The sequence below is a fragment of the Panthera tigris genome, chromosome D1 (assembly GCF_018350195.1).
Source record: "Panthera tigris isolate Pti1 chromosome D1, P.tigris_Pti1_mat1.1, whole genome shotgun sequence".
NCBI classification, from domain to species: domain Eukaryota; kingdom Metazoa; phylum Chordata; class Mammalia; order Carnivora; family Felidae; genus Panthera; species Panthera tigris.
In genome coordinates, this window is record NC_056669.1 from 10,006,652 (window position 1) to 10,033,658 (window position 27,007).

At 41.2% G+C, this 27,007-nt stretch overlaps 2 protein-coding genes across 9 annotated transcripts in view; one reads left to right on the top strand and one right to left on the bottom strand.

The window, feature by feature from the left end:
- Positions 1-21,332, bottom strand: part of ALG9 (ALG9 alpha-1,2-mannosyltransferase) — a 105,480-nt gene extending 84,148 nt beyond the window's left edge. For 5 of the 7 annotated variants that reach the window (XR_006207975.1, XM_042957339.1, XM_042957340.1 and 2 more), the window contains exons 1-5: positions 20,942-21,332; positions 13,249-13,534; positions 12,267-12,405; positions 11,049-11,183; positions 3,685-3,755 (exon numbers count right to left, since the gene is read on the bottom strand). Coding sequence is in view for 5 of the 7 variants with exons in the window: in XM_042957339.1 (XP_042813273.1) it covers positions 3,685-3,755; positions 11,049-11,183; positions 12,267-12,405; positions 13,249-13,534; positions 20,942-21,113 (803 nt within the window). In the remaining 2 variants the exon portion in view is untranslated. Of the gene's footprint in view, positions 1-3,684; positions 3,756-11,048; positions 11,184-12,266; positions 12,406-13,244; positions 13,535-17,282; positions 18,706-19,082; positions 19,242-19,449; positions 19,654-20,585; positions 20,743-20,941 lie in introns of those variants that run through there. The other 2 variants (XM_007074862.2, XM_042957343.1) reach the window with 2 other exon arrangements.
- On the top strand, positions 21,265-24,963 carry CD1H11orf1 (chromosome D1 C11orf1 homolog). Of its 2 annotated transcripts, none has more exons than XM_007074865.3 (4): positions 21,265-21,610; positions 23,618-23,848; positions 24,343-24,409; positions 24,664-24,963. In XM_007074865.3, exons 1-4 carry the CDS (start codon positions 21,569-21,571, stop codon positions 24,837-24,839), a joined length of 516 nt encoding a protein of 171 aa, XP_007074927.1. In that variant the 5' UTR covers positions 21,265-21,568; the 3' UTR covers positions 24,840-24,963. The 2 variants fall into 2 exon arrangements, with proteins under 2 accessions (XP_007074927.1, XP_007074926.1); XM_007074864.3 differs by having other exon boundaries at positions 21,266-22,837.
- The last annotated feature ends 2,044 nt before the right edge of the window (positions 24,964-27,007 follow it).

Here is a 27,007-nt window from a genome sequence, read left to right on the forward strand (position 1 = left end):
GATCTAACTTACTCATTAACACGTCTAATTGGTGGTTTCAACTAGCCACTGAACTTTAAATATCAATTGTTCACTTTCACTTCTACAAGTTGTGTTTGGTTCTTTTTTCAAATCTGCTGGGCCATTTTTGTAGTCTCACTCCTTTTTCCTTTTAGCTTTTCTATTTTATCGTGGTAATAACACATGGGAGACGTACCCTCTTAACAGACTCCTAAGTGTAAACTACAGCATCGTTAATAGGCACAATGTTGTACAGTAGCACTCTAGCACTTACCCATCTTGCACAACTGAAATTTTATATGCATTTATCAGCAACTCCTCATTTCCCCCTCTCCCTAACCCCTGGCAACCACAATTCTATTCTTGGATTCCATGAGTTTGATTATTTTAGAATCCTCACACAAGTCAAATTAGCCAGTGTTTGTCCATCTTTAATTGGTTAGCTCATTTGGCCTATCCGCAAGGCTCATGCATGTTGTCACATTATTACAGGATTTCCTTCTAATACTGAGTATTCCATTCTACGTATATACCACATTTCCCCCCCCACCATGTATCAGTCAATGGACACTTAACTTGTTTCCCATCTTGGCTACTGTGAATAGTGCTACAATAAACATGGAAGTACAGATACCTCTTCAAGATCCTGTTTCGGTTCTTTTAGATGAATACCCAGAAGTTGGATTGCTGGATCACATGGTACTTCTACTTTTAGTTTTTTGAGGATCCTCCAGACTGTTTTTGCACAGTGGCCATATCATTTTGCTTTCCCACCTACAGGATCCAAAAGTTCCAAACCTATATTCTTGCCAACACCAGCTGTTTTTTTCGTTGGTAATAGCCATTCTAACAAGAATGAGGTCATATGGCTCATTGTGGTTTTGATTTGCATTTACCAGATGATTAGTGACACTGTATCTTTTCATATACCTGTTGGCTAAGCATGCATCTTCTTTAGAAAAAGGTCTGTTCAAGTTCTTGGTCCTTTTTTAACCAGTTTGTTATTGAGTTGGACGAGTTTCTTATATATTGTGGAACTGAACCTCTTTTCAGATCATGGTTTTCAAATATTTCCTCCCATTCTCCAAGTTCCTTTTCACTCAATGGATTATTTAGGCTCTTGTTTCTTATTCATGTTTTCAATTCTTTATTTCTTTAAAATTATCATTTATTTTATATTCTTATTTTAATAATTCCTAATAAATAAAGTTTTGCAGGTCAGCTTTCTGTTGTTATTTCTGCTGGTTCTCACTTAAGTCTGCTTCTCTTCTGTGCTTTGTGATTTGTTTTTATTATAACTTCTTGTTCAGGAGAACTTTATTTGTCATAGTTCTTTGACACCTGGATTAAAAATTGATTTCTCTGGAGAAATTTTCCATTTGTTTTTGCAAGATGCCTAGGAGTACTACCAACCCGTAACAGTTTTAACATAAATTCTCAACTTGGGGTGGAGGGAGGGTTTGAGGGACCACAAAGGTGGTTTGAACTCAATCCTAAACCCATAAGTAGACCACTGTATGGTTACAATCCTCAAAGACAGCACTGGCTTTCTTTCTGCTTCCCTGTGCCACCCCGACTCAACACCAAAGAATTTTATCTGACATTTTTATCTGTTTTGCAGTGGGAAGATTTTTTAAATAATGATTATTAAGTTTAAATACCCCTTCAAGCATTAAGATGTGTTAGGTGTCAAGTAAAAAAAAAAAAAAAAAAAGTGGCTATTTTTATTACTGCGACACTTAAATGTTTTTTTAAATTTTTTTTAACGTTTATTTATTTTTGAGACAGAAAGAGACAGAGCGCAAGTGGCAGAGGGGCAGAAAGAGAGGGAGACACAGAATCTGAAACAGGCTCCAGGCTCTGAGCTGTCAGCACAGAGCCCGATGCGGGGCTCGAACCCACAAACCATAAGACCATGACCTGAGCTGAAGTCGGACGCTTAACCGACTGAGCCACCCAGGCGCCCCGACACTTAAATGCTTAATACTTCCACTAACATTCAACCAACCAACAGGTACTTGGGCAAAGACCACGTCCTGAGTGCAAATAAGAGCAGTGAGTCCCTGGGGCACCTGGGTAGCTCGGGTGGTTAAGCATCCAACTTCGGCTCAGGTCATGATCCCGCCATTCGTGGGTTTAAGCCCTGAGTCAGGCTCAGGATTAACAGCTCAGAGCCTGAAGCCTGCTTCAGATTCTGTGTCTCCCTGTCCCTCCCCCGCTTGCATTCTCTCTCAAAAATAAACATTAAAAAAAATTTAAGAGCAGCAAGTCCCACAACAGGAATAATTTCCCATCATCTAAGCTCAAGGCGAAGAGGTAAATCATATTTATCTTGAGACCAAAAATAAGGCTCTACTAAATTCTACCAAATAAAACACCAGTTAGAGGTGTTTAAACATAATTTCACTTTATACGAAGATATGGAGGGATATCTGTACTCCATTTACTGCAGTACTATTAACAACAGCCAAGACATGGAATCAACCTCAATGTCCATCTATGAATGAATAAAGAAAATGTGGCATATATAACAATGGAATAGGGCACCTGGGTGGCTCAGCTGAGTGCCTGACTTCAGCTCAGGTCATGATCTAACAGTTCATGAGTTCGAGCCCCACATGGGCTTTGTGATGACAGTGCAGAGCCTGCTTCAGATTCCCTCTCTCTCCCTCCCTCCCTCCTTCCTTCCTTCTCTCTCTCTCCCCCTCTCTCTCTCTCTTTCTTCCCCTCCCCCCCCCGCCCCTCCACAGTCCCCACTCTGGCTCTCTCAAGGAAATATTTTTAAAAAATAAAACTCTTGGAGCGCCTGGGTGGCTCAGTCGGTTAAGCGTCCGACTTCAACTCAGGTCACGATCTCGCGGTCCGTGAGTTTGAGCCCCGCGTCAGGCTCTGGGCTGATGGCTCAGAGCCTGGAGCCTGCTTCAGATTCTGTGTCTCCCTCTCTCTCTGCCCCTCCCCCGTTCATGCTCTGTCTCTCTCTGTCTCAAAAATAAATAAACGTTAAAAAATAAATAAATAAATAAATAAAACTCTTAAAAAAGATATACAATGGAATATTATCATTTAAAAAGGAAATCCTGCCATTTGCAACAGGTGGATGGACCTTCAGGGCATTACTCTAAGTGAAAAGTCAGATACTAAAAGACATATAGTGTAATAACTCACACGTGGAATCTAATAAAGCCAAACTTGCAGAAACAAAGTAAAATGGTGGCGGCCAGGGGCTGGGGAAGCAGGGAGTCGGGGACAGGGAGGATTAGGAGATATTCGTCAAAAGGTATAAACTTCCAACTATAAGTTCTGGAAGATCTAATATACAGCATGGTGACTATAGCTAACAATACATTATTATATACTTGAAAGGTGCTAGAAGAGTAAGTCTTAAATGTTCTCACCACACATAAAGTTGTACTCATGTCAAGTAAGGTATGTGTTAACCTTACTGTCATATTTCATTACAGATACATTTATCAATTATCTATACACCTTAAATTTACACAATGTTCTATTTCAATTGTAGGTCAATAAAGTGAGAAAAAAATTTTAAGTCCTACTTCAAATATATTATTAGGAGCCAGGAGAAAAGCATTTTCTATTATCAATACTGCTTATGCTATCAGAAATGGTCTTATGCTGTACTGACCTTTCTCATAGCACTTTCAGAAGCAAAGCTTTTATACTCACTTGTAAAAGTAAAGTTCACAGATACAGCTCACAAAAGCCAGGAGACATCGTAAAAAGTAAAAGACAAGAATCTGAAAGAAACCAAGAAGAAAACAGAAGTCATAGAAACAAGAAAACTCAAGATAAAACCACTTTCATTTGTTATTAGTAACACTATGAACTGGTATAATCTTCCTGAAAGGCAGTATTATCAAGAATCATAAACAATTTCATACCCCTAGATCCACTGTACCTATTTCTAGGAGTCCAGCCCACAGAATTAACTGAAAATATGGAGGGGGGTGGTTAGTTCTACTCATGCAAATGGTCACTGCAGCACTATTAATTTAAGGGGGGAAAAAGAACCTTTAAAAAAAAAAAACTACACAATATCCGATTACAGGGAAATCAGTCAATTCTGCTACATACATTTCATGTACTATTACACAGATAAAATTTATGGTTACAGAAACAGTCAAAGAATTCACAGGATATAAAACTCCTACATTCAACAAACATTTCCTAAATCATTATATATTGATAATTACCGATAATTACAAAATACCAGGTAAAAATGTACATTATTATTTACACATCACAATCACAGCTTTGGAAATCAGAAGCATATGAAAAGGCTGAAAAGAAATGTGATAAAATGGTAAAGGTGGCATCAAGGATGGACTCTGGATGACAATGATGTGTTAATACAGGTTCATGGATTGTAACAAGTGTATTACTCTAATGGGGGATGTGGATACGGGGAAGGCTGTACATGTGTGGGGGCAGGGTGTATATGGGAAATCTCTGGACCTTCCACTCAATTGTGCGGTGTCCTAAATTGAACTAAAAATAAAGCATATTAGAAAATAAATAAATAAATGATAAATAAATGATAAATAAATAAATAAATAAATAAATAAAATGGTAAAGGTGGCTAAATCAAGCTGGTAGGAGTTAGGTGCACATTTTCCCTCTTACCTTCCAAATACCTGTAATGTGATTTCATTAATTTTATAATTAAAAACATCGATTTAAAAAATAAACATAATAGGGTTGTACTGAATAGCTTTCATATTATAGCACACTGGTATGTTTTTTTTAATGTTTATTTATTTTTGAGAGAGAGAGAGAGAGAGAGAGAGAGAGAGAGAGAACATGAGCAGGGGAGGGGCAGAGAGGAGGGGAGACACAGACTCTGAAGCAGGCTCCAGGCTCTCAGCTGTCAGCACAGAGCCCTATGCAGGGCTCAAACCCACCAATCACAAGATCATGACCTGAGATGACGTCAGATGCTTAACCGAGTGAGCCACCGAGGCGCCCCACACTGGTATGTTTAAAAGCCTTGAGGGGCGCCTGGGTGGCGCAGTCGGTTAAGCGTCCGACTTCAGCCAGGTCACCATCTCGCGGTCCGTGAGTTCGAGCCCCACGTCAGGCTCTGAGCTGATGGCTCGAAGCCTGGAACCTGTTTCCGATTCTGTGTCTCCCTCTCTCTCTGCCCTCCCCCGTTCATGCTCTGTCTCTCTCTGTCCCAAAAATAAATAAAAAACGTTGAAAAAAAAATTAAAAAAAATAATAAATAAAAGCCTTGAATACCTCAGAATCTAAGTACTACTGAAATAGAGGTTATAATTAATATAACTGTATTATATAACTTAAAAATACTTCCCGTTTTCATCACTGTAACCAAAAAATTCCAGAGTTCAATAAAGTGATCCAATAAATACCAGTTTCATTAACTCAATAAAACCACTCTGAAAACCTAGTAAACACTGACCACTATTTTAGATGCTCCTAGGAATTCAGATAATTTTAGTACCAAGTGTCCACACGCCTAAGGACCCCTCGTCTAATTAGGGAGAGTACAAAACACATTTACAAAGTTAAAAATTAGCCTGAGTTAATATAAGAGTTTTATTTACAAGTATGATAACAATGCCCCCACAACAACATCCAACATGTAACTAGAAGTCCTGGTTGCTGCAAAATGACAAGAAATGAGGTATTAGATATGGAATAAAAGAAACTAAACTCTCCACACACAGATGAAAGAGAATCCAAGAGATTCACCTGATACGTGAGTGACACTAATAAGGAAATTCAGCAAGATTTAGATTAAGATCAAAAAACAAAAATCAATTGTATTCCTCTGTATCAACAATGACCAACTAAAAAAAAAAAATAATAAGATTCCTTTCACAACAGCAACATAAAGTATTAAGAATGTAAGCCTTAACCTACCCAAGACTGGCTAAGACTGAAATGGGGACATTTAAAAATTTTACTAGAAGACCCAGAAAACCTAACCAAATGGGTAAATATATCATCTTAAGAATGAAATGACAAACCTATACACATTGATTTTCCTATTAATATATAATTCAGTGCAACTCTAATCAAAACGCAGAATTTGGGGGAGGGGCAAACAAATACTGAAATGATTTTTAAAATACGAATTTTCAAATGGACAAAGTGAGAAATTTATCAACCAGATATTTAACACACACAACAAAACCGTTGTTTTTATAACATAAAAACATAATAAAACATAAATAAAAACATATAACAATAAAACATAATAAAAATCTGGCACTGACAATTTGACCAATGACCTAAAATAAGGAAGCCAAAGCAAAGACCCATACATGTGGGAATAAAGTGTATGATAGATATGCTATCACAAATCAGAGAAAGGATGGATTACTTGACAGATGGTACGGAAAAATCCAGTTCACTCTATCACAAATAATAAAGTTGGATCTTTCTACCATTTATAAAAACTAATGTTCAAATTGAGGTGCCTGCCTGGCTCAGTATGGTGAAGCATGTTACTCTTGATCTTGGGGTTGCAAATTCAAGCCCCACATTGGGTGTAGAGATTATTTTTTTAAGTATCTTTAAAAAAATATCCAAATGGATTAAAGCCTTATGTGTGACAGGCAAAACTATAAAGCTAAGCAAATATGTAAGAATATCTTTGTGAACTGTGGTGAAGAGCGATTTCTTTTGCAAAGACCCAAAACCCACCAACCTTAAGTGAATAACTAATTGGGTTGACTGTATCAATTAAAGATTTCTGTTCAACAAAGTTCCACAGCACAGTTAACAGAGGGGACAGCCAAAAAGATTTCCAGTATCTAAAACCTGTACTTGGTTACTATTGAAAACTTCTACAAATCAGACAAGAAAACCAGAAAACCCAATTGAAAAACAGGCAAAGGATATGAATAGGTAATTCACAGAAAAGGAAAACCAAATGACTATTAAATATTGCACTTCACGTCTAATCGGAGAAATGCAATTAAAATGAGAAACAGCTCACATCCATGAGAAGGGCAAAAATTATCAAGTCAGAAATATCAAGTGCTCAGGAGGTGTGAGGTGGCTGAAAGGTGGAACAGAGTTGTGCAAGTGTGAAGTTGAATAGCCATTCTGGGGGGCAATCTGGCAGTATCCCATGAAATTAATTAGCCTATGGATGTACGTATGGGATCCCACTCCTGAGCAGAGTTCGACAAGACAAAACAAAGGTATTCTTGTTTAGAGTGGCAAGAAGTTGGAAAGGTAACCAACACTAAGGGGTGCCAATTATTACCAGATGGTCTTTCAGCAACAATCTACCCTCTCTACTGTGCATCAGGATGCTGCAGCTGGAACTCTATAAACTAATTCCCCGTTGCCAAGTGGCTTCCATTGGCAAAACCTAACAGGGAGGAGATTAGAAGAAAGAACAAGAAGGGAAATCTTCATTCCTGTTCTGCTTCCTGCTCGTGTCATTCACCTAAAGAAAGAGTGATGGATTTGGTTGAACATGTCAAATTGCAAGGGACAGTGGATATACAAGTGGAAATAAAAGCCTTAAGCACTGCATATTGTTATTTCTCTATGAAGACCTCATCCTGTATACGTCTGTTCTGCTAAGTTAAAAAAAAAAAATGAATTAATAGATAGGGAAGCAAAGGACAGTTTTATCCCTTTCTATAGGTGCTATCTTTCTGATGAGTCTAAAACGCAAATGCCATCTTGTCTCTCCTATAAAGCCTCTGGATGGGTTCAGAATGCCCTGGGGAGCCAGTGGGCATGGGGAGAAATTCCTAATTCCTTATTAGAGCCTACCAGGTGTTGTATAAATCTGGCCTCCTCCTACTTTTCAGTATCATGCAACTCACTCCACCACTCACTCTCTTCCAAGCATCAAGCCTATTTATATAAGGCCATGCTGGCCCTCTTCCCCGCCTCATGGCTTTCCTCCCTCATCCCCATTTTCCCTTTACCTAGCTGATTCCTACTGAATGTCTAGTTCTCTAATCAGGGACTTCTGCTTCATACAAGGTGGATTAGTTGTACTTTTCCCTATTCCTCCTACTATGTAAAACCAAAAACTCTGCACATGACAGGTAAAGTAAACCTAAGAAGACTCAAGGTAGAGAGAAGATGGCAGACTGCCTAGGGACTTTAGGACCAGAGGAAAAACACAGTGGTAAGTTCCCTAAGTTTTCTTTTTGCCTTATACATTCCAGACTTAGAGCTAAAGAAGGTGGCAGCTACAAATGCCAATGAGCACAAACTAACACCAACCAAAGCCTGGCTGATCTAGCCAAGACGCCAGGAAAGGGGTAGCCCAACAAGACAGAGAGCCTTTAGACAATAACCACTCTACTCCAGCAAAACACCCCCGGGGGGAGGGGGGGGGAAATGTAGCCCAACTCCCACCCATGCCATCAAATATCCAGTACGAAGCCAGGACTTTGATTCTCGCTGGTGGTAATAAGCTCCCTCTCTGGACACAGTGTCAGTGGTGACCACATGGGTAAGCCTGGACTTCCACCTCCTCACCCCACCTAGCAGCAGTCAAGTATCCCTTTCCTGGCCACTTGAGCGAAGGTCTAGAGGGGAACCTCAACTTCTACCCCCATCTGGCAATAACAAAGGTGGAGAACTCTCTCCCTTCTCCTGCTAGAGGGTAACAAAAGCAGCCAGACCAAAAATAAGGCTTAAATAAAACCCAAAAAGGCAGAGGAAGCACTTCAGGCCCAGGAAGAAGATTCAGTCTCAGAATGTAATACCCCAAATGGCCAAGGCTTCAACTGAAAATTAGTTGGAAGATGGCAAACTGAAAATTGTCTATCAATAGATACCAATTAGATAAAGGTCAGAATTACCTGACAAACTCTTAAAGGAGCCAATGTAAAAATGCTTCAGTGAGCAATTAAAAACACACTGGAAACAAACGAAATAGAAATTCTCAGTAAAGCAACAGAACATATAAAGAAAAACCAAATGTAAATTTTAGAACTGAAAAAATACAATAACCAAAATAAAATCTCAAAAGATAGGCTCAACAGCAGAATGGAGAGCAGAGAGGAAAGAATTGATGAACTGGATGATTATAAATTGCTCAATCAACACAGAAAATGGACTAGAAAAAAATTAATAGGGCCTCAGAGACCTAGGGTACTATAATTAAACATCTAACATTGATATCACTGGAATCTTAAGAGAGAACAGAGCAGGGCTGAAGTACTCTGTAAAATAATAGCCAAAATCTTCCCAAATTTAGCAAAAAGATGTAAGCCTAAATATTTAAGAAGGTTAGTAATTCCCAAATAGGACAAACCCAAAGAAATCCATGCCAAGACACATCATAGCAAATTCGTAAAAAGTCATCAGGTTAGGTCTCCATTAACTCCTACTTATTACCCTTCAGCACTCTGTTTAGTCTCCCCTAAGATGCTGTCCCATGGTACTTTGTACTTCTCCACCGTAAGACCCACTGCATTTCTTTCTTTTCCCTCTTCCCTCCCCCCTCTCCCCATCCTCCATCCCCTCCCCCCATCCTCCCTTCCCCCTTCCTTCCTTTCTTTTCAAGGGAGAACGCAAGCAGGTAAGGGTTAGAGGGAGAGGGATAGAGGGCATCTTAAGCAGGCTCCACACCCAGCACAGAGCCCAACTCCAGGCTCAACCCCACAACTAGAAGATCATGACCTGAACCAAAATCAAGAGTCAGACACTTAACCAACTGAGCCACCCACATACCTCAACCCACTGCATTTAAAATCCCTTGTTCAATTTCATCTTCCCCCACTAAACTATAAATTCCATGGGGGCAAGGATTTGGTCACTGTTAAACCCACAGCTCTTAACAAAGTACCTACCGGATAAAAAGTTGGTCCACTAGTTAATATCCAAAACATGAGAAAAGCTTATATAACCCAACACACACAAAAACAACACACAAATAATCCAATTTAAAAAGTGGGCAAAGGGGTGCCTGGGTGGCTCAGTCAGTTAAGCATCCAACTTCAGCTCAGGTCATGATCTCACAGCTCATGGGTTCGAACCCCACATCGGGCTCTGTGCTGACAGCTCAGAGCCTGGAACCTGCTTCAGATTCTGTGTCTTCCTCTCTCTCTCTCTCTCTCTCTCTCTCTCTCTCTCTCTTCCCCTCCCCAGCTTGCACGCTGGCCCTCTCTCAAAAATATTTTAAAAAATTTAAAAACAAACAACATCAAAAAAAAAAAAAAAAAAACACAAGAAGATCTCAACTCACACCTGTCGAAATGGCCAAAATCACAAACACAAGAAACAACAAGTGTTGTTGAGGATGTCGAGTAAAAAGAACTCATGCATTGTTGGTGGGAATGTAAACTGGTACAACCACTGTGGAAAATAGTATCGAGGTTCCTCAAAAAATTAAAAATAGAATTACTGAATGATCCAGTAATTGTACTGCTGTCTATTTACCCAAAGAAAATGAAACACTAATTCAAAAGTATATATGCAACCCTGTATTTATTGCAGCATTATTTACAATATCCAAATTATGGAAGCAGCCCAAGTGTTCCACTGACAGATGAACAGATAAAGCAGACGTGGTATATATACATACAATGGAAGAGTATTCAGCCATAAAAAAGAATGAAATCTTGCCATTTGCAACAACTTGCCGATACCGTATGATTTCACGCATATGTGGAATTTAAGAAACAAAAGAGACAAACCAAAAGAAAAAAAAAACCCTCTTAAATACAGAAAACAAACTGATGGTTACCAGAGGGGAAGGGGGAGAGGAATGGGTCAAATAGGTAATAGGGAATAAGAAAACACTTATCTTGAGGAGCACATAGTAATATAAAACATTGTTGAATCACTGTATTGTACACCTGAAACTAATGTAAAGCTGCAGGTCAACTACTGCGGAATAAAAAATTTTTTAAAGTTGCTCCATTAATACTTAACAATGAATAAATGATTCTTAAAAAAAAAAAAAAAAAAAAAAAAAAAAAGTCCTTTCCTACCTACCAATCTATTTCTCCCTTTTCTGAAACCTGTTCCAGAGACTCGCCTCTTGTTCAGCTGTAACTGCTTCCAAGTTGGCCTGCCCTTACCTTATTAGTTTGTAGGATTCTTGCATGAAATGCAGCTGGCCAGGCATGAAGCAACAGGTAGGCATAGGAGCGAATTGCATAAACAGGGGAATACTCCCAAGTCTGAAACCCCTTCCCATAGATGAGGTAGTGTGTCTGAAAGTACAAAACAGATAGGTTCCGGGTTAAATTGGCCAGAGATCCTTGCTAGCAGGTTGCAAGTGAAGTTTCTAAGCAAAAACATTAAAGGGACAAAGATACACAAAAAATGCTGACATTCTCAACAAGATTTCCAATAGATAATCAAAATGACCCTATAGTGAACAATCTTAGGACATTTTAAATTCCACAAGACTGTTTGGTCAACGTTAAAAGCTTGAATTTTACCCTCCACTTTTTTTTTTTTTTTTTAGTATTCATTAGCCAAAACAGACAAACTCTAAATCTTACCTTGTCCTTAAGCTACCTACTCTAAACATCCTTTTTTTAAAATGTAAAATAGGATTAGAAAATTTCACCTCTAAATTTTCCATAATAGGAAGTCAGCAGACTTACAAATGTGTAAATTAAGAAATAGCAGAATAAGCATACTACTTAGTAGCTTTTTTATTTTGGCAAACATCAGAGTAACTTCAAAAGCTCAAAGCAAGTAGTTCCTTCTAGGGACTGGGATTTGGCTATATGAGCAATGGAACAGAGAGCTACTTTTTTCCCTTTAAGTTTCACAGTTGTTGGTTTTTTAAAAAGTATCTCGAAGTATTATTTTGATTTAAAATAATTTTTAAGAAAATTACAAATTACGTCTTTTTTGCAAGAAGCCCAATTTCCTATGGCCTTCAACAACTGATCAGCTTAGAATACAAAATCATCAGGGGTGCCTGGGTGGCTCAGTCGGTTAAGCAGCTGACTTCGGCTCAGGTCATGATTTCGCGGTCTGTGAGTTCGAGCCCCGTGTCGGGCTCTGTGCTGACAGCTCAGAGCCTGGAGCCTGTTTCAGATTCTGTGTCTTCCTCTCTCTGACCCTCCCCTGTTCATGCTCTGCCTCTCCCTCTCTCAAAAATAAATAAAACGTTAAAAAAAAAATTAAAAAAAAAAAAAGAATACAAAATCATCAGCTTAGAATACAAAAGTGAAAATAAAGTTTACTACCAGTCACACGTGTGTATTACTTGTATCTTGATTGGCAACAAGGCCCCAAGCAGTGAAACTGAGAACAAGAAAACTAAAGAAATCACCTACTGGTTCCCAGTAGTTGAAGGTTTCATCGCAGTCAGAGATGTTGCTTAAGAGAGCAGCACATAACCTTGCTGAGAGCAGACACTTGAAAGCAGTAGATCCCTCAGGTGCCCAGACTTGTCCTGCTTTGTTCCCAGACAACCTGCTCAGAAGTAAAGAAAAGATGCCTCAGCAGGACCCAACAACTAGAAGGCCTAAAACTGGACAGAAACGACAGGAATGGCAATGGTATCAAAGCACACTTAAGTAATTCACCTAACAAGTTAGTTGTTCTGAGTAGAAATAAACAAGGGATGAAGAACTTTATTAATCTTAATTACTCCTTCCAGTTCCTACTTTTAAGGGGTAAGCTCACTCATACGCTTTAATTCATTGTATCCATGACACTCCTTGAAGGCCAGAAAGCCCTCATTTTCCTTTTCTTTCTTAACAAGGTCATTACTTTCCACGGCTTTACTCATCTCCCCCTTGTTCAAATGCACAGAGGCCTAATTTGTGCGAAGCACATAACCTCCTCCGATTCCGTATGTTGGCGGCTCCGTTAATGCAGTCCTAACCCGCAGTGCCCCGGGAGAGACGGCTGCAGGTGCTGGAGGTTGCGGGGCCCACACTTTTAGAGCAAGGGGTTAGGGCTTTGGGGGCAATGAAGGAGACTGTGAGACACAGCCAACAAAGGTATGCTCTTCGCTCTTGCCAACGTCTCCCACAGAGGCTCTGCCAACTCCAACACCACGACGCCAGCCCACTGTGGGCCTGGGCCAGCAAACAGCCTCGAAGCGGCACTCCAGGCTTTCTTCCCGAGCAAAATGGGACCCATGGTGGGGGACCCGAGGCGGCGCGAACACCAGACGTGACCCGTCCAGGAAGAGCAGAAGGACCTGGGGGAAAAAGCAGCCTGGCCGCACCCGCGCCGCGGGGGGAGACCCTCCCGAGGACAGCCCCGCGCCGCCCTGCCGCCACGCCCCCGCCGCTCCCGCACACCTACTCGGTCCGTGGCTCCGCGCCGCTCGCCTCCCGGCTGCACAGCAGCTCCCGCAGCTTGTCGGCGGCCGAAACCGTGTCCCCGCCGCTGCCCCCGCTCCCCTTCAGGCGCTGACGAGCCCCTCGGCTCGCCATGGCACGGGTGGAAAAGGTAGAATTCGGCTCCCTACCAAAGTGGCGAGCGCGCAGACATAGCTTTGGCTGGCAACGGTGTCCGCCGAGGGACAAAAGTCCTTGACATGCGCAGAAAAGACGGAATTGTAGCGTTACTGGGCCAATTGGGGCAAATCCTAAGTAGAAAAGAAACGAGAACTGCGACTTGACTTTCACAACCGTAGCTATCCCTTCAATATGTTTCTAACTCTGGCTATTCCTCCCCACTCCCCGCCTTCCTTCACTTTTCAGCACAAGTGGAAAGTAACCAAACAACTCTACAGAGCACGCAGAGCTATTTATTCAGTTCAAGATAACAGGGCAGCTGCAGATGAAAGGGGAGGTCCTTAAAAGGTCGCAGACACCTTGCCCTTCTTCTATTTTGGTGACATCGATAGAGACAACCTATAGCTAATTATCTGCTCCATAGAGACGAAGCCGTAATGGCAGAATGTAAAGAAAAATGAAAGCCCAAAGAAATTCTGTGCCACAAATGCAACGAGACAGGCACTGCCATTGCTACCACAGCAATTCGGTAAGCATTTTACACAATTCATCCATTTCCAATATAATAAAACAATCTTGCTCTTATCAATAAGTAAATTATAGTAAGTAATTGACGCCCAAGGTTGCATAGCTAGGAAATGGTGGAACCATATTCCAGCCCACGTCTGCCTTATTACAAAGCCCATACTATTCCCACCAGGATGAGGTGAAAGCTCCTGATGTCAACAGATGATAGCACACCTGTGACTCCCAGGGGTTATTCATCTGTTCCTGATACCCTGCCCACAGAGTTCTATCCCATCCTGTGGACCTCTGTACCAGTAGCAGAAATGGGCCTTACAAGAAATGTTAAAGGGACTTCTGTAAGTGGAGGGTAAAAGCCACTTTTGAAGTATGACAATTATGAAAGGAAAAAATTTCATGAGTAAATGCAAATACAGCAAAGGTAGTAATCACTTATAAAGCTAGTATGAAGGCTGAAAGACTAAAGTAGTAAAGTGAATTATATCTAAAAAAATTAGGGAGACTCAAGATAAAAGGCTGTAAAATATGCCAGTGTATACATAAAACGTGCAGGGAGAGTAAAAATTAAGCTCTTTTAGGTCTTTAAACTTAAATGACCATCAAGTTAATATACATTGCTGTATACTAAGGATGTTAGATAGAGGGAGTGCTGAACTTGACAGGGTCCCAGGTTATTATTTAATACTAAAATTATTGACAATGGCGATTGATCATAGTGCTCAATTCCCACAGGCAAGTATTAGGTACCAAGTTCTGTCACCGCAGCCTAGTTGTATCTCCTACAGAGACCTCTTCTCATTTCACTCCAGTGCAGGTCCCTCCCTGCCCCTTCCTAGGAGTGCTAGGATAGCATCCTAACAGGGGTCTCCCATTTCAAATTCATCCTATACAACACTGTCCGGTTAACTTTTTTCAAAGATTTTAATGTTTATTTTTGAGACATAGAGGCAGAGCACAAGCTGGGGAGGGGAAGACAAAGAGGGAGACACAGAATCTGAAGCAGGCTCCTGGCTCTGAGCCATGTGCACAGAACCCGAGATGGGGTTGAACTCAAGAACCGTGAGATCATGACCTGAGCTCAAGTCAGACGCTTAACCAAATGAGCCACCCAGGCGCCCCTATCCAATTTTCAAATGCACTATTCTGTGTTGCCTCCTTAATCAAAAATTACCAGTTTTCCTATTGCCTGCCAAATGAAGTACACTTTATTCTAGCATTCATTTCTTACATCAACTAAATCTGGCCCTAACCTACTTTCCTGATCTAATCTCCCACTACTTCCCTATACACATTTACATTCCAACTAACTAGCCTGAAAAGTGCCCCAGATGCTTCCTTATCTGTACCTCTGCCTGGAATGCAAGTCCTCTGTGGGGAAATAGGATCTACTTACATAAATAGGTTAGAAAAACACTTAGGGCATGAAAGCCACCACCACGGAGTGAAAACGCCCGAAGACAGCTAGTAAGATATTGTAATGGGATCACGAGTAACTTGTTATATACTTGCAGGAAATTACATTCCATCTGACATCAATATACTATTATACTTTGATGACAAACTCCACTTGCCCCCCCAGACCCTTTGCTTCTTACACACACAAGTTAATCATTACTATCTGATTGTTTTCTTCACGTTTACCACATGTGTAAGATCTTGAGCGCTCAATAAATACGGAGATGAAAGGCCTGTTTGGGGATCTTGTCTCCTCCTGGATGTTAGCCTCTCTTGTGTTCAATTCTGCATCCACTCTCTTGCTGGACAAGAGAGAACTCCAAACTCATAGTCTGTGACAGTCCTCCTTGCCTAACAGTCCTCCTGTCACATCGCTACTCTTGTTTTAAGATCCAGCTCAAATGCTACCTTGTCCATGTACTAGGCACCATTGGGGATAGAAGCAAGCTATAAATCACATTACCTGCCCTCTATTCATTTATAGTGTATGTAGAAAGCTAAGCAATAAATGTATCCATAAAAGATCTTTGTTCTTTACCCCACTCCCCAAACTGTTATGCCAGTTTTCCCATCCCCGTTAATGATACTCTGTTCTTCCAGATCAAAAACCATAGTCAGTCCTGCTTGATTCCTGTTTCTTCAGCCCCACACCCTTCACCCATGCACATGTAGTTCATCAGCAAATACTTTTAAATATTACTCAACCCAACAACGTCTTACCATCCTGGTCCAGGTCACCATTATCTCTGGTTGTGTTACTGTAATAACCTCCTAATATGTTTCTTGGCTTCCATTCTTGCCTTCCCACATGTTTTTCTCCAAATACAAGAATAAGACAGTTATTTCCTACTGAGTTTACAATGTAAGTCCAATCTGTGGCGACTAACTATTCATTAACAGGAACAACCATTAATTAATATTAGAGTACTCCATCATTCTGTAGAGTCCTGGGCTGAGCCAATGGGCTGAGCCGATCTCCCAGTGTCTCTTAGAGATGCTTGTAACAGAAGCCTCCAAAATATAGGAGGACTAAGTTTACAGTTGAGAGGCTACTAATGAAGAAGACTAGTTTGGAAGAAAGAACAATGACAGAAGGAAAATGGGCTTTAGAGTCAGACCCAAGTGTGAACTCTAGTTAATCTGACATTAACTAGTTCCATGACTTCAACAGTAGTCAACCATGGAATAAATATTATAATAATACCAATACTAATTATGGAGCCTTTCAACTTACCCAAGCTAATAAATGTTGGTCTGACTCCAAAAACCACTCTAGTAAGTTGATGTAATGATGTAATACAATAGGGTTAAAGGAAGAGGAATTAGCAGTGTGGAAAATATAAGACACTCAAATTCTACTGCATCTTCAGCAACAGAGCATCTAAAGTACAAGACAGTTTTGTTGTATTTGTTTTCCTAGTCATTTTTCAACATCAAAATACTGTAAACTCCAAAGGTCACCAGTCACATTATAGTCTGTTAAGTTTTTTTTTGTTTTTTTTTTTTAACATTTATTTATTTTTGAGACAGAGAGAGACAGAGCATGAACGGGGGAGGGTCAGAGAGAGAGGGAGACACAGAATCTGAAACGGGCTCCAGGCTCTGAGCAGTCAGCACAGAGCCCGATGCGGGGCTCGAACTCACATACCGCGAGATCGTGACCTGAGCCTAAGTCGGCCGCTTAACCAACTGAGCCACCCAGACGCCCCTATAGTCTGTTAAGTTTAAGTGACAGAGCCACAAGTTTCTTTTTTACTTTTTAATATTTTTAATTTCTTTTTATTTTAGCGAGACATAGTGCATGAGCAAGGGAGAGGGGCAGAAGGAGAGAGAGACTCTTAAGCAGGCTCCATGCTCCACGTAGAGCCTGACACAGGGCTCGATCCCATGACCCTGGGATCATGACCTGAGCCAAAATCAAGAGATGGATACTCAACACTCAACCCACTGAGCCACCCAGGTGCCCTGAGCCACAAGTGTCTCTAGAATCAACCAACACTGGCCAAAGTCACAAGGTTAAAGATTTTACAAAAAACACAGTTCAGAAAAGACTACTAGTTATAACTTGGTCTTTTTCATTGGCATCTGCACCCATACCCACAGCCACGGGGATCACTCTGGAAAAATGAATTTACTAAACTACCGAGGTATTACATGTAGTCTTTGCTGAATCTCTTTCCTAAGCTGCAACTGCATTGATGACACCTGTTGCTGGGGGAGGGCTTTGTCACACGTCTGGTAAGTCAATCTATAGCAGAGACTGACCTGTTGAGTCTTTGGATGCTGAAAACGACTGAGGAACTGTATGGATATGACAGTGTCCCGGGACACTGCTCGGGCCACCGTGTGAAATTCTAGTTCATCAAATCCTTTCTTCTCATCTAACCAAAAACTAATATCATGAACATAGCATGGAGGATACAGGGAGTAGCTTTTAAAGGGTTCTATACTCCCAGAGACAAAATTTTTCAGGAAGCGGTGATCAAAGGTCCACAGCATCCTCCAGTCAGAGATGCCCCAGACAAGCATGGCTAGTAGGTCCAAGTTCATAGACACAAACATAAAACACTGGTCTTTGTGCATAATGCCTGTAGCAGATGTGACGACAGACCCAATAATCAGAGCCTTGGCACAATCTGGGCCAAAATTAGGACGCTTCACATTAATAATATACTCTTTGCCATTTGGTTGAAAGACAAATTCCACTGAACTGCTCGGCTGAGAGCCCTCCAGCAATGTGTGGGTGAGAAGGCTATCAAGAAAACCCTTCAGGTGCTCCAGCAGTGACTGAAGACAACCATCCTTCAGATTTTTATTAAACCCGATGACAAATAAAGTCTCATGAAATGCTGGCATTGTGAAAGGCAAGATGCGGCACTTCCGAAAGACAGGTCCGCTGAGGATGTGCAGGGAACCTGGGACAAAGTCTGGTGCTTGGATGACAGCCTGAACATGAACTAGGAGAGAAGGCCTAAGGCAGACCGTGGTTCGGCCATAGCTTTCTTCATGAGCTTCTTCCTTACTGTCGCTTCCTGGATCCTTGAGAAGGCTAAGTTCTGAAAACAGCGCCAGAAAGTCCTCCATGTCTTGTGTTGTCCCATCAGTCAGGGACTCAGAATTTGAGTCATCTTCACGGAGACTAATCCAAAAGGCAGCTGACAGAATGTCACAGTTCCAGGAAGTGAGAGCACTAGTGCTTCCCTGTGGCAGCAAAGGGAAGGGACACTTCAGCCTTTTTAGAGGGAAAACTTTGCCCAATTCCGCAATGAGTTTCTCATTAATGGTTCTGACAGGATGACATGAAGGTGCTTCTAGGAAACCTCTGTTTAAGCACACATAAAAATAACTTTTTAAACTTGAAACAATAAAGAGTTAGAATGGATCTAAAATTAAAAGCACAAATAGCACAGAAAAGAATTATCTTTAAGGTGATCCTGAAAGCAAATAAAAAAAACCATCTACCATAATAAATAGAGATATCACGTGCTTCAGACCTCTGACAGCCACGATCCCGATGATATACCACAAAATGTGACAAATTTTCATTCTAAAAAGGTTTGTGTAGGGCCAGACTGACAGGAATTCATAGCATCAACATCATTAACAATTTATATTGCATCCATTCAATATACGGTTGCCATCAAAGCAACGGAGATACAACTAGAGACAGAAGTAACTTCTGGTAAAACAGCAGGTTACCTGTTCAGCTTTCCTACAAGTGCTTCTGGTTCTGGAAAGGAAAACCACCGGCCACCCACTTTGGTCCTGAAGATTCTGGGCTGTGAATCTTCAAAGGGTAAGCTCTGGGTGAAGATATGGTTCAAAGCACCTTCTACATGAAAGGACTTATCTTGACTCCTGGCAAAAACAGTCACCAAGTATGGAGTCAGTGAGTCTTTTCTCTTTCTTTCTCTTCTTTCTTTCTTATTTATTTATTGCCATTTTTTAAAAAGCAAGTATCTCTAGGGACCAAAGCAGGAAATTGGTAGGGGAAAGTCTGCCTATGGGATTTTTTTCATTATTAGTGAAAGAAATGAAAAAGGCTCAGACCTCTGTTATTACTTACCTATATCCAGTGCACTTGTACCCTGGCACAGCCTCACAGCTGAAGGGATGCACGTCACTTAAAATGAATCCCCCCAGAGCTGCCATGGCAACTACTTGCCAACTGTTATGCCATTCTCTTGTGGGCTTATCAGCAGGAGTCCCACCTTGTCCTCTACACAATGCCACATAGACTTCTCCTTCCGGTGCGAGAACATCTTTACAGCTAACGGGGAGGAGGACACCAGCATTTTATCAAAACCAGTTTAAATTACCATAGGAAATAAGCTGTATACACATGCTTTGGCTGTGAAATAATTAAAATCCTATCATATCTATTTACAAAGGTCCACAGACTTCAAACCTGCAAAGGAAGCAGCTGGAAGTAAGAATGTAAAATCACTGTTCAACTCATAACTGATACTCGTGGCTGACCAGGGTATTATCTGGCTTTGTATCTGCAGTGTTCATCATAAACAGGTCATAGAAAGGTCAATATCTGCAAAGTTCCTATACACGATTCATTTCCCAGTTTAGAGAGTTGTTCTTGTAAATTCACTTCCCTTCCTGACTATTAAAATTCTATACTTCAAATACTAACTGAAAATCTTGGCTCTGTGAAAAGTTTCTTGACAACTGTGACCTCCCCCCACCCCCAGAGACCTCCAATAGTATCACATGTTTTGGTAGAATAGTGTAAAGCACAGTTTTTAGTTCACGATAATTTGAGGTAGTTACCATTAATATCCTATCCTGTTGATGGATGAAGAAGCACAAGTATGTAAGGATCAAGTAAGCTTACCCCAAATCACACAATTACTAAGAGGTGGGTGGGGATCTGAATCCAGGCAGTTTGGCTCCTAAACCCATGCTTTTAGCCATTACATTATACTGGCTACCGTTATTTTGCATTATCCAAAATAGGTGATCCTCCCCTTACAGGCCCAACTACTATTTGTACTTTTATGTAACTTTCAGGGTTATATGCCTGCCCTTCCAACTAGATTGTGGATTCCTTTGGAGCTTTATTTTCTCTCTAAACCCATCATAGTAACTTACACACGTATGCCTTATTTCCCAAACTAAAATGTTTCCAGTGCAGTAACTATGTAATGTACATCTTCAACATGTTACTTGTGAGTGCTCTCATTTCCTCACCTCTGGAAAAACTTGGCAAGCAGTTCCCTGTTCTTAGCAACTCCAGCTTTGCGTCCACAGTGAGGAAAATTAAAATAAATCCGATCAAACTCCCTGTGGTGCAGTTCAAAGGCATCTGCCAGCTGGGTGCAGTCCACACCAAAACGCACCTCAGTACCTGGCACGAAATACAGACAGGAAGATGTCTCAAGGCCTGAATCCCTCCCTAACGTGAACCGTACAAAACAACCCAGGTGGAAACCCACAGGCTGCTTTTAGGTAACCGGACGCTCAAATGCAATTAAACGCCCCGCCCATTCCACTTCCGGCCCGGCCGGCAGCGGGGCGGGGCTTCGCGGAGGGGTTTGCTTCGCTACCTCGCTCGCGCAGGCGCTGCAGATTCTCCTGGGCCACCGGATCTCCTGCCAAGTCGGCCGGGCGCTGGAGGCAGGTGGCGGTTACACTGGTGCTGTCTTCCAGGGTCTCGCTCAGTGCCGCGGCGAAGGAGAAATTCCCCTCCCCAACCAACAGGAGGCGCCGAGGGGCCATGGCCTCAACGTGCTCCCCTCTCGCGTGCTCCGAGGCGCCAGTTTCTTACGTCACTTCCTGTGGGGGGGGTTGGTCTCCGTCGGGCCACCTCTTTTTGCGTCGCTGATTGATGATGCGCCGGCAGCGTCTAGTGGTTTTGACAAACTGGTACAGCGACTGGGAGGGAGGGGGATGAAATAGCTTTGAGCGCAAAAATTAGACACGGACCACCCTGTCTCCTCATTCCGCACACCCTTAGGAGTGTCGCAATAAATGCCTTTTAGCCCGAGGCTGCCCTGAGCGACTTCGTCACATCTGCATGAGGTCACAAGCAATCACTAGCGCAGAGGGGCAGGCCCGGGGCGAGGCGAGTTCGGAGTGAAAGAAGCGCGGCGGGGCTGAGGTCGAGAGGTTGGGCTGTGTCCTGCAGGTTACTGTCAACAGAGGGTTTTATAGCAGCTTTCCACTCGTCCGAAATGGCTGCTGCTCACTCTCTCTGCTGCTCGGGATTTCTCCAGGTGCTTCTATCTCCTACCTTTTTTTCATTCAAGAAATACTGAGTGGCTGTTACGTGCCAGACCTTGATAGAGGCTAAACACATGGGTGAATAAGGTGTGGCCTATGATTTCACGGAGCTTGTAGTCTGGCGGAGACTGCACGGCAAAAGAGGCAATTCTGCTACAGCGGGAAGCGATGCTATGAGTGGAGTCACCGAAGGTTTTAGAACCTTACCGAGTTCTGGGATGAAGTGGAAAGATACCCTAAAGGAAGTGAATTTGAGTCGAAAGCTAAGGGGGAAGTGCACCTGACCTGGATAAAGAGAAGTGAAGAGACAGAAGGAACAATATATGCAAAAGATAGAGATGTGATAGAGAAACACATTAGTTGAGTTTGGCTGAAATGTAGTTGGAGAGAGAGTGAGTAGCAGGTGAGACTGAAGGGTTAAGCAGGGGCCAGGTCATATAGAACATCGTAAGCCATTTTAACAGCCTGAATCTTATTCCGAAAACAGTGGCCAGCCACTGAAAGATTTTAAATAGGAAGAGGACACAACAAGACTTTCATTTTCACACATTCTTCGTTCCTGTGGAGAAGGGATTGGAGAAGACCAAGGCTGACGGCAAGGACATCAAATAGGCAACTATAGCAATAATGGTGACAAGAACTGGTAGTGATCTAAACTGGAACTTGGCAGTGGGGATGGAAGTGAACTGATTAAAAAATCAGTTAAGACTTAGGTACTGAGTGGATGTAAGGGCTTGAAAGAGGAATCAGTCAAAGATAAGCCTCAGGTTTGGGGCCTAGACAACTGAGTGGATGGTGATGTCTGTCCTTATGGCCCCAAGGACAGTGTCACCTTGGTCTACAGTCTGAATACTAGGCTTGTCAGACTTTGTGGGACCAACTACTCTTTAGTCACCATGCTGTTTGTTGACATCAGTGCATGCATCTATCTTCACAAAGGCACGTAGTGTGAGGGCAACTACCTTCAAAGTTGCAGTATTGGCTTTGCCCCTACTTGTGGAAAAGTGGCTCGGTGGATTGTAACTCCAAAATCATGGCTTCCTGGCCATGGTGATCTGGATGACCTACATTCTTTCGTTGCTTGGAGAATGGGAAGTGCCGGGTTTGGCGATATCTCTTCCTTCAAAAAAATGGAAGAGCTGAATAAGATTTTCTATCACTGTCCTATGAAATCTTCAAACAACACAAGCCACTCAACATCAAAATGGTCTTCAGCGAAGGTACTGTCTTACCCCCAAGTCAAGGGACCACAGTCACCTTTTGGCCCAAAATAAAAATGGCTAGGCTTTTGCTTCCTCACAAAAAATTGAAATTCAGACATTAGTCATCTGATATGTGCAAAGCACTGTTGACTGGGAGGGCAGGTGTGAAGGGAGAGGGTGTGATAATAAGATACAGGTCTTGTCCTCAAGGGATGTACACGGTTTAGCATAGGATATTCAACACAAACTTCAACACACATTTGAAGAACTCTAAAATACGGTAGAAAGTTAAAGATATGAGGATATCATTGTGTGTGAAACAAAGGAGAGAGAAGTTAACTTGAGGAAAGACATCATGGAAGAAGTGGCATTTGGCCTGAGTCCAGAAAGAAGGAAGCTATCACTTATTGAACATTTGTTGTGTTACCTAGTTTTCTAACTCTCACTTCTGCCTGTTCCCTTTGACTATAGCACTATTCTCTGTCCTTAAACTCTTACATCTCAAAATCTCCTGAACATTTACCTGGTTTTCCATATATATTGGGATACTGAAGGTTTTCCTCTTTTGAGGGTGCCATTCAATATACATAGCCCTCTGTTACTTTTGATTGCAAAGGTAGGTCAAAGGATTCATGGACCAGGAAGGAAAGAAACAGAACCACAACTAAATTGGGAGAAGAGCACAGATCCTTAGTAAGGTGTGCTTATGTTATGCTTGGCTGTAGGTGAGAAAGGGATGAATGCCTTTTCTGTGCCCTAGTTTATGCAACTATCTTTTCTGTTTTTGCCTTTTCCCAGAGACAAGCCCTTGCCTATTTCTTTGCAAACCCACACTATGGCAGCATCATTAATGCAGACGGCCATGCTGAAGTGTGGACAGATTGGAATAGTATGTCCAAGTTTTTCCAGTATGGATGGAGATGTACCACTAATGAGAATACCTATTCAAACCGTACCCTGATGGGCAACTGGAACCAGGAAAGATATGACCTAAGGAATATCGTGCAACCCAAACCTTTGCCTTCCCAGGTAATCTAAGCTTCCCCTGTTTCCTTCCGTTAACAAAAGAAATACCAGTGGCCGTTTTAGAGGTAGGAATCTGGTAACTTCCTTGCTGAGATCTCTGAGGCTTCTCTGTTCATTGAGGTGGTTGGGAGTGGATAGCAGTCTTCAGCTGGAACTCCTATCATATTTTACTATGAAGTAGAATATTAAAGTAACAAAAGAAGGGGTACTCTTTTTCTCTTGATTCTCTTTGACTTTATTCATCAACATAAATATGTGTCTTCTGACTCAGGCTGTCTACCTGCATTTCATTTATCTGCATCTTGCCCTGGAATCTTTCCTAAACACACAAACCCATAAAAGACATGAAAGTTAGTAGAATGTAGACTGACAACATATAGACCTCTAGTCAATCCAAAATATAATAGACCCCATTAGGATTCATGTCATTGTGTCCTTTATTTCCCAGTATTAGGTGTAGACTCCTGTATTTTTAATTGATTACCTTTTCTTTCCAGTTTGGACACTACTTTGAAACAACATATGATACAAGCTGTAACAACAAAATGCCACTTTCAACACATAGTAGGTGGACTATTCTTTACAATCCTTGTATTCTCAGGACCTAACTCAGGGCCTGGAACGTAGAAGAAACTCTGATGAAAGTAAACTGAGTGAGTGAAGAAGTGAATGACTGAGTGAATGATTTCTTTCTTTTGTCAGTTCTGACAGGACTCCCTAGACTTCCTTCTCTCAGAAATAAGAGTGAAGCCAATTACTAAGGCTCCTCGTTGTTGACTGATTCCACTTGACCTTCCTTCTCTTTTCTCTTCCCTCAGGATTTAAGCGAGAGCCTCACTCGTTCCCAGGACATCAACCTGAGCTGGATCCTCCTGGATACAAATGCACAGAAAAGTCAACTTATATGACTAGCTACTCAGACCCTCAAATTGGGCATGACTCTGCATGTGTGTGGGATCCTAATAACTGCCGACTTAAGGAGCCGGGATTCTAAGAAGGAATAAGAGGCTTCATTTTTCCAGAATAGATTGTAGGAGGGAGCATATTCTAAGCACAACTAAGAATCTAGCTGATGAGAACACAATTTCACAATCTGAATAAAGAAAGCACGGAGAATATTCCCTACCCCCTTTTTTGTTTGTCCTAATCAAGATTTAAATGTCAAATTTAAGTTCGTTGCATCTGCTGTTAGGTCTACATTACGAGGTAGTAGGAGAAGATTCAAAATAAGTATTTCAAATCTGCAACCACTTTGCTCTTCCCTGCCTTCCATTCATGGCAGACCTGCAAAATCCAGCATAAGGTTATGTCTGGCTAGATGCTTCCTGAATGTGAGCCTGGCATTCACAGTCAGTGTAACTTCTTTGTGACCTTAGTGAACATCTCCTCTTAAGAACTAGAAAAGGAAAAACAACTTTTTAAAAATATTATAGTGAATTTAAAACGTGCAAAATTAGAATAGTCTAGTGAACTCCCATCACCCAGTGTGCACAATTTGACCAGTCTTAACTATTCCTATCTACTTTCTCTATTTTTTTAAATTAATTTTGGAGCAGATCTCACAAATTATATCATGTTGTCTGTCAAGATTTCAGTATGTATCTCAAAAAGATAAAGACTGTAGGTTTTTTATTCCTTCACAGAGACCATCACAGAAACCTCCTCATCAAACAAAGCTGAGTTTCTAAGCCTGCAGCAAACAAGAGCAAGTTGACAAAATCTTGGAGAGAATTCAAAAGGGGAATGTTGTGAGGGGTAGGGGGTATCTTTAGAGACTTGGGGTTACTTTAAGATGGGTCTTGCAAAGCGGGAACTGGTAGGGATTGAGACAAGATTTGGGACTAGTCCAGGGTTAGTGTGCACAGGGAGGAAAGAGTCTACATTTTAATACAGTTAAACTTACCAATATTTTACTTTTTAATTTTGTTTCCTGTTTATTATGACAATATAACATATGGGAGAGGTCTCCCATATATTTCCTCCCAAACCTTAATTATTTTATGTTACAGACACAGATATGGAATTTACATCATATGTGTATATGTATATAGTTAGGTCGTAACTAAGTTTCATCTTTTTCTATGTGACTGTCCAGTTTTCCCAGCATTAATTATTGAAAAGACCATACTTTCTCCACTGCTCTCCTGTGCCATTTTTATTGTAAATCAACTGTGTATACTTAGACCTCTTGCTGGCTATTACATTCCATTGGCCTGTCATTGCATATGCTAGCTTAGCCACAATGCCTCTCTATCATAATTATGATAATTTTGTAAATCTTAATATCTAATAAATCAGATAATTTCACCTTGTTTTTCTTCAAAAGTGTGTTAGTTATTTTTAACCCTTTGCAGTTCTATACAAATCTTAGGATCAGCTTGTCAAGTTTCACAAAAAGATACTGGTAAGGTATTGGTGGAAACTGCATTGCATTGTTGAATTTGAGTTATTCTGTCTTATTAATTCTAATAATTCATTGGTATGTGTTCTTGCAATATTAATAATATTTGGCACGTGTTTTTGCACATATATGTGTTATATATTCTATTCTGTTTCCTGTGTATCCAGTATGTTTTTTAATTTGGGGTAAATATATATATAACATAAACTTACCATTTTAACTATTTTTAAGTGTACAATTCAGTGCCATTATGTATATTCACAGTGTTGTACAATTATCACCACTGTCTATTTCCAGAACTTTGTCATTATCCCAAACTGAAGCTCTGGACCAACTGAACATTGACTTCTCATTTCTCCCTTCTCCTAGCCCCTGGTAACCATTGTTGTACTTTCTGTCCCTGAATTTCCACTTATATGTGGAGTTATGTCACATTTGTCCCTTTGTGTCTGGTTTATTTTGTTTAGTATGTTTTCAGGGTTCATCCATATGATAGCATACCTTCCTTTTAAGACTGAATAATATTCCATTATGTATTTACTACATTTTGCTTCTCCATTCATCCGGTAGGGATACTTGGGCTGTTTTCACCTTTTGCCTATTGTGTGTAATACTGTTATGAACATGGGTGTACAAGTATCTGTTTGAGTCCCCACTTTGAATTCTTTTGGGGATACACCCAGAAGTGGAATTGCTAGCTCATATGGTCATTCCATGTTTAACGATTTGGAAATGCCCAACTGTTTTCCACAGTGCCCTCG